Genomic DNA, 13,687 nt, shown 5'->3' on the forward strand with positions numbered 1-13,687 from the left:
AAAACAAAGCCCGGTGTCTTCTTTTACCTGCGACTCCCCTGCTTCCTCCGTGTGCGCTTCTCAATAGGAGAGTCGCTCTACATGCAGCTGACCTTCTAATTATCTGCTTCAGCTGTTCGGATCGCCTTACCGACTCCTGCCTCCGATAGGCTCCTCCAGACAGTGACTTAGGAATTCGCCAACGACCATGGCTCTCACGCTGGGGACACCACGTCCCTAGTCCCGACTCGTGCTGCCTTCCACGGAGAGTCATCCACCTTCCGGTCACTCCCGCCCTTCAAAACCAAATCTTCGGGAGCGACCACTACTACAAGTCCCTGGGTGTCGGCCCAACACCCAGGCTCTTTGTTCAGCTGCATGCAAGGCTGCACTCACTCACTCGCTCGCACCGACTTTCACCTCCTACTTCCTGCTTTCACCTGCAACCTCCCGTTCTCTCTATTTTTCTTTCTTTCTCCGTCCTCTAACCGACTCACGCTTCTATTGCGCGACTCTGTTGAAATCAGCGGCCCCAGGAACAATCATGGATGTGGACAGCCTATCACCTGTGCACTTAGGTGAGAAACACCCACACTGCGAATCACACCGAGAACTGCTGCAGCCACACTACCACGCCCCCTCGCTAAGCCGCGAGCGCGGGGATTATTTATTTAAAAGTGGCCCTTTTGTCATGCGCTGTGGACATGCTACACCACACTGCTCCATCTGAATTTCCCCATGGCGTTAATAAAGTTTATCTAATCAGTGGATTTAATTTGTGATTTTCTGAAAATGTGATTCAGTCGCTGTTTCATTTGACTTGCTTTTTTGATTGAGAACCCTGGTTTCTTTTCTCTTTAATAAAGCCAAAAAACTGAGCTACAAAGGGAGGAAACACGTAACCAGATAACTCATCACATTTGAGCCTTCTGGTCCACCATATTTGTCTAAAAAAAAAACTCAGAAAAGAAAAAAAAGTGAATGCTTGAGATATGCTTTGGGCAAAACAAAATTTTGACAGTTCTCTTAGGAAATAAAGAAAACCCACAGCTTTGGAAATACCTTGTGTGGCAGAACAGTGGTACGTACAAGACAAAGAATTAAAGTACATCTTTCTTTAACTGCAAAAATAGGCTTCTAATAAGGAAACTGGAATGAAAACAGTAGCCCTTGAGAAGCAGAGTCAGAGACTCCAGAGTTAGCTGGATAAGGCAAAAAGCAAGTCAAATTAAAGTTAAGGGAAAAGAAATATGTCCCATTTGCAGTTGTAACTGGTTACTAATGATGAAAGTGGCAGGAACAAAAACCTGCAGCCCGACACTCTTGCTAAAAACGACAGCTGTAGGTCAGAGATGTGTCATATCAGGAGGCCTAAAGAAACACCTGTTCCAAGTAGAGTTGTCTGTAAAAGACTAGCCTCAGTCTGTGAGATACAAATGTTAACAGCACAATAACTGGAATAAGTTCTATGGAATGCCCGCACAAGGCATTGTATACTTAATGAGTTGTATTGTTTTCTTAAAATATTAGATGCCCTTGTTTTAGCATCAAAAAATGCTGTGGCTCAGTACATCTATCTATATAAGGGGTATTCCTTTTCAGTTTCTAGAACTTTTATCCTGTTAGAGAGGTAGAAAGGCAGAGACAGAATGTAAATGTGGACCAAGAGATAGATGAAACAAAATTCTATGACCGAAATTGATTAGCAGAAGATGAATAACAGAGTGAAAAGACAAAAGAAGAAACCCAAGCCCAATTTGCAATGCCAAAAATCAAGCCAGAGATGCAGACAAAAATTTCAACACATACGGAGACATCCTGCTGTCACAAGGTAGCAATTAAGTTAGCAACAGTACACAAGCATCAATTAAAATGGTCATGCCCATGAAAAAGCAAGATGATGGTGCACCAAGACATAAAATAACTTTAAAGAAACTTTAAGAAACTCAGAACAATTTTGAATCATCAAGATAATGAAATATATGAATTTCTCCAATTCAAAAATTTCAATTGAGAAGAAAAAAAAAAATTAAAAAAGAAAGGCATGGAGCAGAGTCAAAGAAAAATTTAAAAAAGTGTCCCAACCTATTATCTTATAAGGGATTATAGGATCCTATCACTACATAGATAATTGTTGTGGACAATGGCCAGCAGTTTATCCCGGCCAATACCCCCGAGCCGCCAGATGGAGCCCTCCCTACAACTTGGAGATGCCCTGAATTCCAGCAGGGCATCATGGACCTTGGAGTTTTCCTTCACAGCCCTGCTGGATACTTTGGGGGCCGTCAGAGGATGCTGCAGGGAGGCTCAAGGACTTGTATTTTCCATATAGCCCGGAAGTACTTCCCAGTCACGAGAACGGAAGAAATAAAGTACTTCCGGGCTGAAGAAAAAAGAGGAAGTGCTGGGGAATCACATGGACTGGGGCATCAGAAGCACTTCTGGGTCAAGAAGTATAAAAGGACTGTGGGAGATCCCAGCAGTGAGCTGAGTTGGGAGGAAGGGTGACTGAGCTGCTGGGAGGTGCAGAGGATTTATTTATTATTGTGGATTGATTATTGTTATTGTGATTTATTTAAGTATAGTGGAGGTGGAGGTGCTTGTGCACAGTATTATAATAAATAAAGTCAACATTTGGACTTTTATCTGGTTTCTGGTCCGAGGTGACAACAGCGCCCCCTATCTGTCACATTGTTTAGTTTAGAAAGCAATATTTACTCTTAGCAATATAAAATGTTAGAAGCATAAAAAATATATCACTGAAGGTTACTCACCAGACAGAGGATTCCGCCCCAGCACAAGGACATCGGGAAGAGGCATCATTATTAACTGTTGTAAAGTATCCTATGGGAAGAAAAAAAGTATTGAAAATAATAACCAATAGAAATTCACCTTAATGGCATTTCAGATTAAATCACATTACATATTTTATTAAATTGCATAACCCAACTTGCATATTACAACATTATGTGTTCATCTAAGTACCTATAAATATTGTACTAATTTGATTAATGTACTTTTTTGTACTCCTGCTGTATCTGTGACAGTTTCAAATGCTTAAGCCATTTCTGAAACAGTAATCATATCTTGAATGTACAAAACCTAGAAGATTAATGGTTAGTACGTAAAATTTAGCAACTTAGAGTATTTAAATAAAAAATAAAACTTAAAAAGCTGCATTATTAAAGATTCACAATAAGAATGACAAATTAACAACATAGGTTTTACAAAAAAAAAGGTTTTTTTTATTTTTTTTGCAACTCATGTTGTCATGGAGAAAATACAGAACAAAGATTTAAATTGAATGTGACAGAACAGCGACCAACACTAGACAATGGAAAATGGTCATGGGAGAAAAAAAATTCTCATGTATTATAACTCATGTCACGTAAACAATATGCCTGGTATCTATCTGTATTTTCAGAACATGCAAAATGAATACATTTTTTTGCTACAATATAATTAATATTTCCAGAAAACTCACTGTAAAAAAAGATATCCAGGAATGGCACATTCCCATTATAATGTGCATTTGAATTGAAGATTCACCACTCCACCTCTTTCATTGGTCAAGAATCCTGTCTTCTATTCAAACACACAGACATATTGTTTGCCGTTGTCCACAGTTAGTCATCTTCCCAATTAATGTGAATCTTTATTATGCACTTTCTCCATGAAAACGTGACACTAAATATTTTTCTTAGACACAACTACAAACTACAAGTGATAACATATAAAAAGTAAAAATTATAATTTTGGGTGGAGTATCCATTTATGGATCTCAAAAACTCAAGGAGTGTAACAATTTAAGTGCTTGCTAATTTGTATTTTTTAAGCAAAGAAGTATATTGATTTAGCAGGCACAGATGTTGCTTTTCTGTGATTCACTTCTGCTGCTAACATATTTGCTGTATTATAGAGAAAAGACAGTTCTGTTATTCAAATCATTCCTTATCATTTTGAATCACTGAATCAGTGTTAATGCATGGTGTATTTTTAACACAAAAACAAATACTGATTTTTTTTTTTTTTAAACAATTTAGAGGAGCCAATAAACATAAAATCTCTTTCTAGACAAGTGAAGGAAAACAGTTTCCAAATAAAATTCAAGTGAAAAAAGAAGAACATGCAAAGTCCACACAGAGGAAGCAGCAGCTCATACAGAGAAAGACCCAAGAGCTATGAGATGATGATTCTATTTACTGTACCCCCAAGGCATTGTTATCATTTGATCAATTTTTCTTTTAGGTTACAAACTCTATATCAAAATCATTCAAGTATACAATGTAAATAAGCCAAAGCAATTAAGTTGAAAGGAACATGAATGAAATGTATTCAACAGCTTGAAATGTATTCATTCAGCTTTTTACCTTCAGTGTCAATGTTTAACTAGTGTCACATTGTGACTAATGGTGCTGGGATACAATCCAGCCATGTGGGAGGATGTCAATCACCAAATTGTATGACCATTTTTTCATTTGTTTCAGACCATGATTTTTAGTGAAAATGGTGAATTATGAACTAAAATGGTAATTAATAAAAGGAAGATATAAGCAAACAGTTAATTAAAAGCAATCCAAAAAAGTTTGATGCTGTTCAATTTTGTGGGGCACACATAAAACCTCAAAATGATTTTCCAGTTTTTTATGATATTAATACATTTCACAGAAGCTACATATTTCTCACTATTTTTCGTTTTGTTTTTGAACTTGCTTTAATTGTCCTGTTGTGAGAAAATACATCCAGCCCAGAGGTGGTTTTGACCTTGTGCACACTGCTGCCAGAAGTAGGCACCAGTTTAAAGTAACCAGTACAGTGGTAAAGTCCTATCCTGAAGGAAGATCTCAATGTTTTGATTAACTATGGCTTTTAAATTAATTTGTCATTTACTACGTGGTGAAAAAGGAGCTGAGCCGTAAGGCAAAGCTCTCAATTTACCAGTCGATCTACGTTTCTACCCTCACCTATGGTCATGAGCTATGGGTAGTGACCGAAAGAACGAGATCGTGAATACAAGCGGCTGAAATGAGTTTCCTCCGCAGGGTGTCTGGGCTTTCCCTTAAAGATAGGGTGAGAAGCTCAGTCATCTGGGAGGGGCTCAGAGTAGAGCCGCTGCTCCTCCGCATCGAGAGGAGTCAGATGAGGTGGCTCGGGCATCTGATCAGGATGCCTCCTGGACGCCTCCCTGGTGAGGTGTTCGGGCACGTCCAACCGGGAGGAGGCCCGGGGAAGACCCAGGACACGCTGGAGGGACTATGTCTCCGGCTGGCCTGGGAGCATGGGATTCTCCCGGAAGAGCTGGAAGAAGTGGCCAGAGAGAGGGAAGTCTGGGCCTCTCTGCTTAAGCTGCTGCCCCCGCGACCCGACCTCGGATAAGAGGAAGAGGATGGATGGATGGATTGTCATTTACTGGTTCATGCATTTTCCTTGCAGATTCAAAATTCTTCCCACAAAAATAACAGAAAATGAGTGTTGTCATCAGGTATTTAAGGACTTTAATTCCTTTTAAACCATTTCTGGCAATTGAAACATTTTACAGAAACAGAACCTGTGTAAATTTATTATTTTTTACGTGGGATAAGTGTACCAGTGCATGCTCCCCAACTTGACTTGGGATAAGATCTCTATTAATGATCAATCAGAATTACGGTTTGCTCATTGCAAATTCTGAGCTTTTCAGAAAGATTTAGTGAAAGCTATAACAGGACTTGTTCTGCATCCAGAATTGAGTAAGAAAAAAAATGACAGCTAGCAGCTGAACGATGCTCATTAGCTTCCAAATAAAGACAGGTTCCATTGAAAATTGGCTGCCACTATGGCTCTCTGGGATTGACAATAGGTAGGCACCCCTCAGTTACCATTTATACATAAAGCAGTAAACATGAAATGAATCAGTGGTTGGCTCCCAAGACTCAGTTGAAAAAATGATTAAAGAGTGAAGACCAGAATCCACTGAGGCCCACCACACACCAAAACATCTTTTAATGCTTGAAAGTGTATATGTGGGGGTGATGGGGAGATCCTCCCACATACAGTACATTAAAGGATACTGCCTGTGACTTAACAGTAAACAGTATCCATAATTTATATGTAGCAAAGAGTTCTGCTTCCCTGCTTATGATTCAACAGTATGCTTTGTATTAAGATTTGCATTTCTTTATTTATACTTAAAAGCATTTTATAGCATTTTTGGCTAAAGTGGAAGTGTAGGTAATTAAATATGGAAGATGAAACACAGTTTACACAACTGTTTTAATTTCCACTGTCTCCATCTCTAAATTTATATGGAGCTGTGCAACTCGGAGTCTCAAATTAATCAAGAAAAACATTATCGTAAAAACTTAGGGGGAATACAAGTGTAGAGGTTTGAAAACCCAGGCACCTTCAAGTTGGTATGTGAACTAGCATTTCATAACTCATGAATTGAGATGGGCAAATGACTAGACTGCTGAATGCTCCCACACTGTTCTCCATGCAAACTCACACTTAAACCTTCACTTGCCTTTTTTCCTTTGCAATGCTTACTTATGTCAGTTTATTACTTATATTTTTATTGTACAGTAGATCCTTCGTTTACACCAAGAACTTCTGCTAAATTGTATATGCATGTATATAACTTGTACATTTTTAAATTATTTTGAGACCATTCCCAACTTTGCTGCATGCCAAAAAACGATTGATGTGTCTGTTGAAGGTTGCTTGTTCATTGCCGAGGCAACTGCAGGTTTACAGAGCCACCAAGGCAACTACACAGCTTCCCCATGTAACACATATCTCACCCGATGGGTAATGCAGCGTCTGTGAGTATTGAAGTGGTAGCTCCTGTTTGAATAAATACCCCGACTGTTCCTGTTTTGATTGGAATAAAGTAGGTTTTCTTGAATCCTTTGGACTCTGTGTCTTCTCTCAAGTGCAGAACTGTGACTCATGCGTCACAAAGTCAATGTAAAAGTATATACTATGTATCGATATATAGTCGAATACAAGAACATTGTAGATCTCATGGGAGAGGTTTCGATGATACTACCGGGGAAGGATCTGGTTGATGTGTTATAACTTACAGATTTATCCGATTACTCACAGTCAAGAGGACCATTACCATGGCAAGGTTTTCTGAACTATTTCCAACTCCTACCCTTTTGGTTTTTAGATGTCGAACAGCATGTGGAATTGGCACAAAGAGGATGCAGCTAATGTTTTCTTTGTTTTTTATTTTCCCCCATTTGGCTAGAAGCCAATTAAACAAGGACTTCCACCTGGATCCCTAACCCTGTTATTCACAATAATATACAGTACAACCTCGGTTTGCGAGTAACTTGGTTTACGAGTGTTTTGCAAGACGAGCTAAAATTTTTAATAAATTTTGACTTGATAAACGAGCGACGTCTTGCAATACGAGTAGCATGTATACACTTTGTCTGCTGAGCGTCATGTAATCACAACTGAGCTGATGGTTCTTCTCTCTCTCTCTCTCTCGCTCTCGCTGTGGGATTGTGGGCAATCGTCTCCCATTCTCCGTCTGAGTCAGCGTGCTTCACTCATATAGTCAACATCCGTACGAGCGTATACGCTTTAGTACAGCACTGTGACTGTGTGAGTGCGTGTGCATGTGTGTGCTGTGACGTGCAAGTCCCCGTCTTGCACCACCAGCTTTATTCAGCTTGAAAAAGTAACAGCGCGGTTATTTATTGTAGCAGGATCTGTCACTCTCCTATACACAGGCACAGCAGTCAGGCAGGGTCGTGGCCAAGTAGTACTGTGCCCTGCGCATTTATAATGTTCCTTGTTCCTAGTATCACCCACTGACGGCAGGCACTTATAGCATGTCTGTGATCTTTCTGGATTCGCTTTTTACAGCGAACAGCTACAGCGCTGGGAGACTGCGATCGCTTTTTGACGTTCTTCCGCAAGTCATCCTGTTGGGTGGAATCCCACAAGAATTTAGAAACTCACTCACACCAGCCAAGATTCTTTTCAAAGGTAAAGTGCAGGTTAATTTGTTTTATGTATTTTTACTTTATATTTTATATTAATCATTTTATATGAATAGTTTTGGGTTGTGGAACGAATCATCCAAGTTTCCTTTATTTCTTATGGGGAAATTCACTTTGATATACGAGTGCTTTGGATTGCGAGCACGTTTCCGGAACAAATTATGCTCGCAAACCAAGGTTCCACTGTATCTAGATATTGTATATACTGATCAGCCACAACATTAAAAATTGCCTGCAGAACATTATGTAGGTTCCCCTTGTGCCACCAAAACAACTTTGATCTGTCAAGGAATGGGCTTCACCAGACCTCTGTGTATCTGTCACCTAGACAATATCAGCAGATACTTTAAGTCCAATAAGGTGTGAGTTGGGGCCTCCATGAATCAAACTTGATTTGTCAGCACATCCCACTTTGGAGGCCAAGTCAACACCTTGAACTATTTCTCATGTTCTACTATTTTTGCAGTGTGGCAGGGCACATTACTCTGCTAAAAGAAGCCGTTACCATCAGAAAACACTGTTGTCATGAAGGGGTGAACATGGTCTGCACTAATCTTTAGGCAGGTGGCAAGTGTCAAAGTAACATTGACATGAATGAAACAACCCAAGGGTATCCAGCAGAACACTGCCCAGAGCACTGCACCGTCTCTGCCAACATGCCTTCTTCCCATATGGCATCCTGTTGCCATCTCTTCCCCAGGTAAACAACTCACACGCACCCTGTCATTCACATGATCTAAAAGGACACGTGATTTATCATATGATGGCACCTTCTTCCATTAACAATGATCAGTTCTGACACTCACATGCCGGCTGTTGATGCTTTTGGCAATGGACAGCGGTCAGCATGAGCACTATGACTAGTCTACAACTATGCAGCAAGCTACAATGTATTGATGGCTCCGACACCTCTCTCTCATGGCCAACATTAGGTTTTTCACGAATTTGTGCTACAGTAGCTCTTCTGTAGGATCACACCATTGGGACTAGCTTTCACCCCGCATACACATCAATGAGACTTGGGCATCCATAACTCTGTCGATGGTTCACCAGCTGTCCTTTTTTGAACCACTTTTGGTATATACTAATACCTGCATAACAGGAACATCCTACAAGACTTGCTGGTTTGGAGATGCTCTGGCCAAGTCATCTAGCCATCACAATATAGCCCTTGTGAAAGCTGCTTAGGTCCTTACGCTTGTCCATTTTTCCTGCTTCCAACATATTACCTTCAAGAAGTAACTGATTACTTAATGCATGTCACCTGTCAGTGGTTTTAATGTTGTGGCTGATCGGTATATACAGTACCCATACCAGTCAAAAGAAGGCTGCTTCAGAACAGTGGTCTAATTGTTCATTACCTGGTTGATTGCTTAAACGTGGAAACTGGAATGAAGCAGTCTCTCTTTTTTCAATTCTAATTAATCTCCCTTTATTCCACATGACAGGAATTTTCAGAAAGGTTATGTACTTCACAAGGCTTTCTAACTGAAACAAATGGAAGGTAAGTAAGAGCTTAATGTCTAAAACCACCAGGGACTGGCATTGTGCCCTGAATGAAGTCCCGTTGTGTTCCATATGCCAAGTAAATAGAATTTAGTCTGTTTCTAAACAGGGACTGATGCAAAAGGGGAGTAGAAATTAAAAAAATATATATAAACTGTAACAAAAACAACAGGTGTTCCACATTTGGTACATGGCCCAGTAAAAGACTAGATGCTACTGTTTTCTATTTTAGATGAGATGTACAAATGTCTTTCACCAGAAAGCTAACCTGTGAACATTTCAAATACTTTCAGTGCTTATCTTTTAAAGGAAGATATCAATGAAAGTCACACTACTGGCAAAATTATCTCTCTATTACAGGTATAAAAAAAAAAATCCTGGAGAGAAACAGTAGGGAGACGATACGTGATCTTCACGTTACGATCATGGAAGACACTTAAAAGACCCACGAGACTAGAGAGATTGGCCACAGAGCATCTTGCAGGGACCTTAAACATGAGACTTTGTGCCAAGAGATTGACCCAGGACCGTCTTGCGATGAAGTAGAACATGAGATTCTTGCAAGATACGCCCTACTTAAAAATAAATAAGAGCAAGGGCAGCCAGCAACACGGGGGAGAAAAGAAACTCAAAAGCGTTGGAGGGACAAAAAAGAAAAAGAATAATCTAGGTGCAAATTCAGAAAATAAGGACAGTAATTATCAGCCCGGAACAAGTGGAATTGAAAAAAAAAAGCACTCCAATCGGGACGTTGGCGCCATACACATGCAGAGCAGGTTAGAGATTATGAAAGCAGTGGAATTCGAAAGGCTAAAAACAAAAAATAAATAAATAAATAATTGGCGCGATACGCTTGTGGAGAAAGTTAAAGAATATGAAAGTAGGAAAATTAGAAAGTATACAAAAAAAAGTAAAGATCGCAGGAGCGCAAACAAACAGAAATTATTACTCGAAAAGGGAAAATAATCACCATGGACGAGGTGTCATTAAAACAAAAAAAATCAGGATAAAGCCAGGTCAGAAATAAAAGTAGAAAACAAAGTAAAATGTCATAAAAAGGTTTAAAAAAGGGGGCCAAACACATGCAGAGCAGGTTAGAGATAATGAAAACTGGAATTCAAAAGACTCAAAAAAAAAAAAAATGTAGGGGCGAAACACATGCAGAGCAAGATACAGAATATGAAAGCAGAAAAAAACGACAGTGTCAAAAAAAAGAAAGTAGAGATCGCATTAGTGCAAAGAAAGAGAAATTATTACTTGGAGAAATAACGAAAAGGCGAATAGAGATCGAATATATGAACATAGGTGATATGTCAGAAGTATGTACGTAAATATTGTAAGGCTTTGAAGTTTAAGTCAAGAGAATTTCAAAAACGGAGTTTACCTCACATGCATTTATTGGTTACTTTGCTAAACAATTATTAACTGTTGATGATGTGGATCGTTTTGTCTGTGCTGAAATTCCAAAAAGAGAAAGCTATTCTGAATTATGGTACAAAATCATTAAACATATGTCTCACTGACCTCATTAAAAAGATTCAGCACATTGGCACTCGAAAGATTCAAAATATTGTTTTTACAGAAAAAAAATCTTAATAGTGTGTATACGGAAAAACAAAAACGGGGGTTGGCACGTGAAGCAAGTAGGGGGCTAGTTTTTCATTAAAATAAAGTTGTACCTGTAAGCAGCTGACTAAAGAACAATGTGAATCATTTAATTTGATTGTGATATTTTCAACATTCAACATTAATTAATGTACCATGTAACAATTTGGTGAATTTTCTGCATTAATTAACTGTTGTGGCAAGACGAGCTTTCAAGGAAACCTCTTAACATCTACAAACCTCCATCAATTTTGTTGCAAACACACTCAGACAAACCAGGCATATTTACAGATACCTAATTTACATTTATTTCTACAGCAGATGTTTTTATCCAAAGCGATTTACAAAAGAAGTCAATATAAGCAAGTAACATCCGTACTAGGAACCTTTTGGAGGCAGGTGTCATAGGCCAAGGGTACAAAATTGATCAGCACAAGTGAAGAGCTCAGAACAAAATACAAGCGAGCTGCAGTACAAGTCCCAGATTTACAAAACCAAACGGTCAATATCCTAATTAACATTATATGAATGGAGCGGGAAACTGAGGTACGAGAAAATTTTCCCAGGCACAGGAAGCGTGATGAACACAGAGAGTATGATTAAGCCAGGCGTTCAACTCAAATCCCTCACCAGCATCCAAGATATCTTGGTTGTGTATGTACTAGTAGGAAAGAATCCATTAAATTCTTGATTAGAATTTCCTTGTGCACATTTTGCAAACTCTTCTGACACTTTTAACCTCCTTCCAAATACAAAGTAGCAGGAACTGTGAATATGTACAACAGTGTAAATATTATTTTAATTAAGTATGTGGGAACACTCTTTCAACACAAAGCAAAATCAAAATGTAACAAGCTTAAAGCTGACTGAGATTATCTAACAATGTATTGTAACTTTCAACTAAGCATTGTGGTCTGCCAACACAACTCACCAAGCGTAAGCCAATGGATACAGAACTTGACAGAGTGCTTCAGTGAATGCAAATACGTTTGTCTCAAAAGTTCTTTCACTTTTTAATTCAGATAAGTGAGACTTTACAGCAGATAATTTTAAATTTGAATAATGTAGTATGAAATTGTGCCAGAAAAAAGTCAAAGCAAGGAGTACATACAATGGTGTGTGCTACCATGGCAGCTATAGGACAGCACACAGCCAGAAACTTGGAAATACTAACTCAACTTCTTGGCGACAGACCAAAGAAGTCTGAGGTTATGGTGGTCATGACTAGCAGCAATTCTGCAAATATGAATGAGCACAGGACCCACTTGAACAAAACCAAATTAAGTTTTTGCTCCATGATTCCCATATATTCTAAATTTATTCCACTAAATAAAATGTGTGAAATATCAGACAGAATGATCACTGCACAAGCAAATCACATGTTTGAGGCTGGCTGGAGAGACTAAGATGAGTCGAGTCCCGAAGACAAAGTGCATAGTTTAGAAGTGCTTTAGTGAACTGTAATGTTTTTCAAAGTTGAACCTATTATTAATACATTTGTTTGTATATTTATTGTAGTAAATGGCAAAAATGATTAATATTACAGATATAGAAGAAATTCAAACCCAGCCACAGGAGATGCAAAAACCAATGTGTTTCTTCGTGACGATCCCAAGATAAATGGGGAGGGTTACGTCAGGAAGGGCATCCTGTGTAAAATTTTGCCAAATCAATTTGTGGACAACAATACAGATTTCCATACTGGATCGGTCGAACCCCGGGTTGACAACGACCGCCACCAGTACTGTTAGCCAATAGGGTGCTGGCGGAAATTGGGCTACTGTTGGCCGAAGAAGAAGAGGGGGGGGACATGTCCAGAGAAAAGAGGAGAGAAGAAAGGTAAAGAGAGTGGAACTGAGGGTAGGAACTTTGAATGTTGGCGGTATGACTGGTAAGGGGAGAGAGTTAGCAGATATGATGGAGAGAAGGAAGGTTGATATATTGTGCGTGCAAGAAACTAAATGGAAGGGGAGTAAGGCCAGGTGGATTCAAATTGTTCTATCATGGTGTGGAAGGGAGGAGAAATGGGGAAGGGGTTATTCTGAAGGAACAGTATGTCAAGAGTGTTTTGGAAGTGAAAAGAGTGCCAGACAGGAATGATTATGAAGCTGGAAATTGGAGGTGTAATGATGAATGTTGTTAGTGCATATGCTCTGCAAGTTGGGTGTGCAATGGACGAGAAAGAAGATTTCTGGAGTGAGTTGGATGAAGTGATGGACATTGTACCCAAGGGACAGAAAGTGGAGATTGGAGCAGATTTCAATGGACATGTTGGTGAAGGGAACAGACGAGATGAGGAGGTGATGGGTAGGTATGGTGTCAAGGAGAGGAATGAAGAAGATCAGATGATAGTGGATTTTGTGAAAATGATGGGCATGGCTGTGGTGAACATGCATTTTAAGAAGAGGGAGGAACATAGGGTGACATACAAGAGTGGAGGAAGATGCACAAAGGTAGATTATATCCTAGGCAGAAGAGTCAATCTGAAGGATATTAAAAACTGCGAAGTGGTGGCAGGGGAAAGTGTAGTTAAGCAGCACAGGATGGTGGTCTGTAGGATGACATTGGAGATCAAGAAGAGGAAGAGAGAAAGGGCAAAGCCA

The 13,687-nt window shown here is 39.4% G+C and overlaps 1 protein-coding gene across 10 annotated transcripts in view; it reads right to left on the reverse strand.

The window, feature by feature from the left end:
* Positions 1-13,687, reverse strand: part of LOC120516736 (girdin-like) — a 201,236-nt gene that overhangs the window by 113,627 nt on the left and 73,922 nt on the right. For all 10 annotated transcript variants that reach the window (XM_039738631.1, XM_039738626.1, XM_039738630.1 and 7 more), the window contains exon 4: positions 2,754-2,823. In XM_039738631.1, coding sequence (XP_039594565.1) covers positions 2,754-2,823 — 70 coding nt within the window. The remainder of the gene's footprint in view (positions 1-2,753; positions 2,824-13,687) is intronic.

The sequence above is a fragment of the Polypterus senegalus genome, chromosome 16 (assembly GCF_016835505.1).
Source record: "Polypterus senegalus isolate Bchr_013 chromosome 16, ASM1683550v1, whole genome shotgun sequence".
In the NCBI taxonomy this organism is placed as follows: domain Eukaryota; kingdom Metazoa; phylum Chordata; class Cladistia; order Polypteriformes; family Polypteridae; genus Polypterus; species Polypterus senegalus.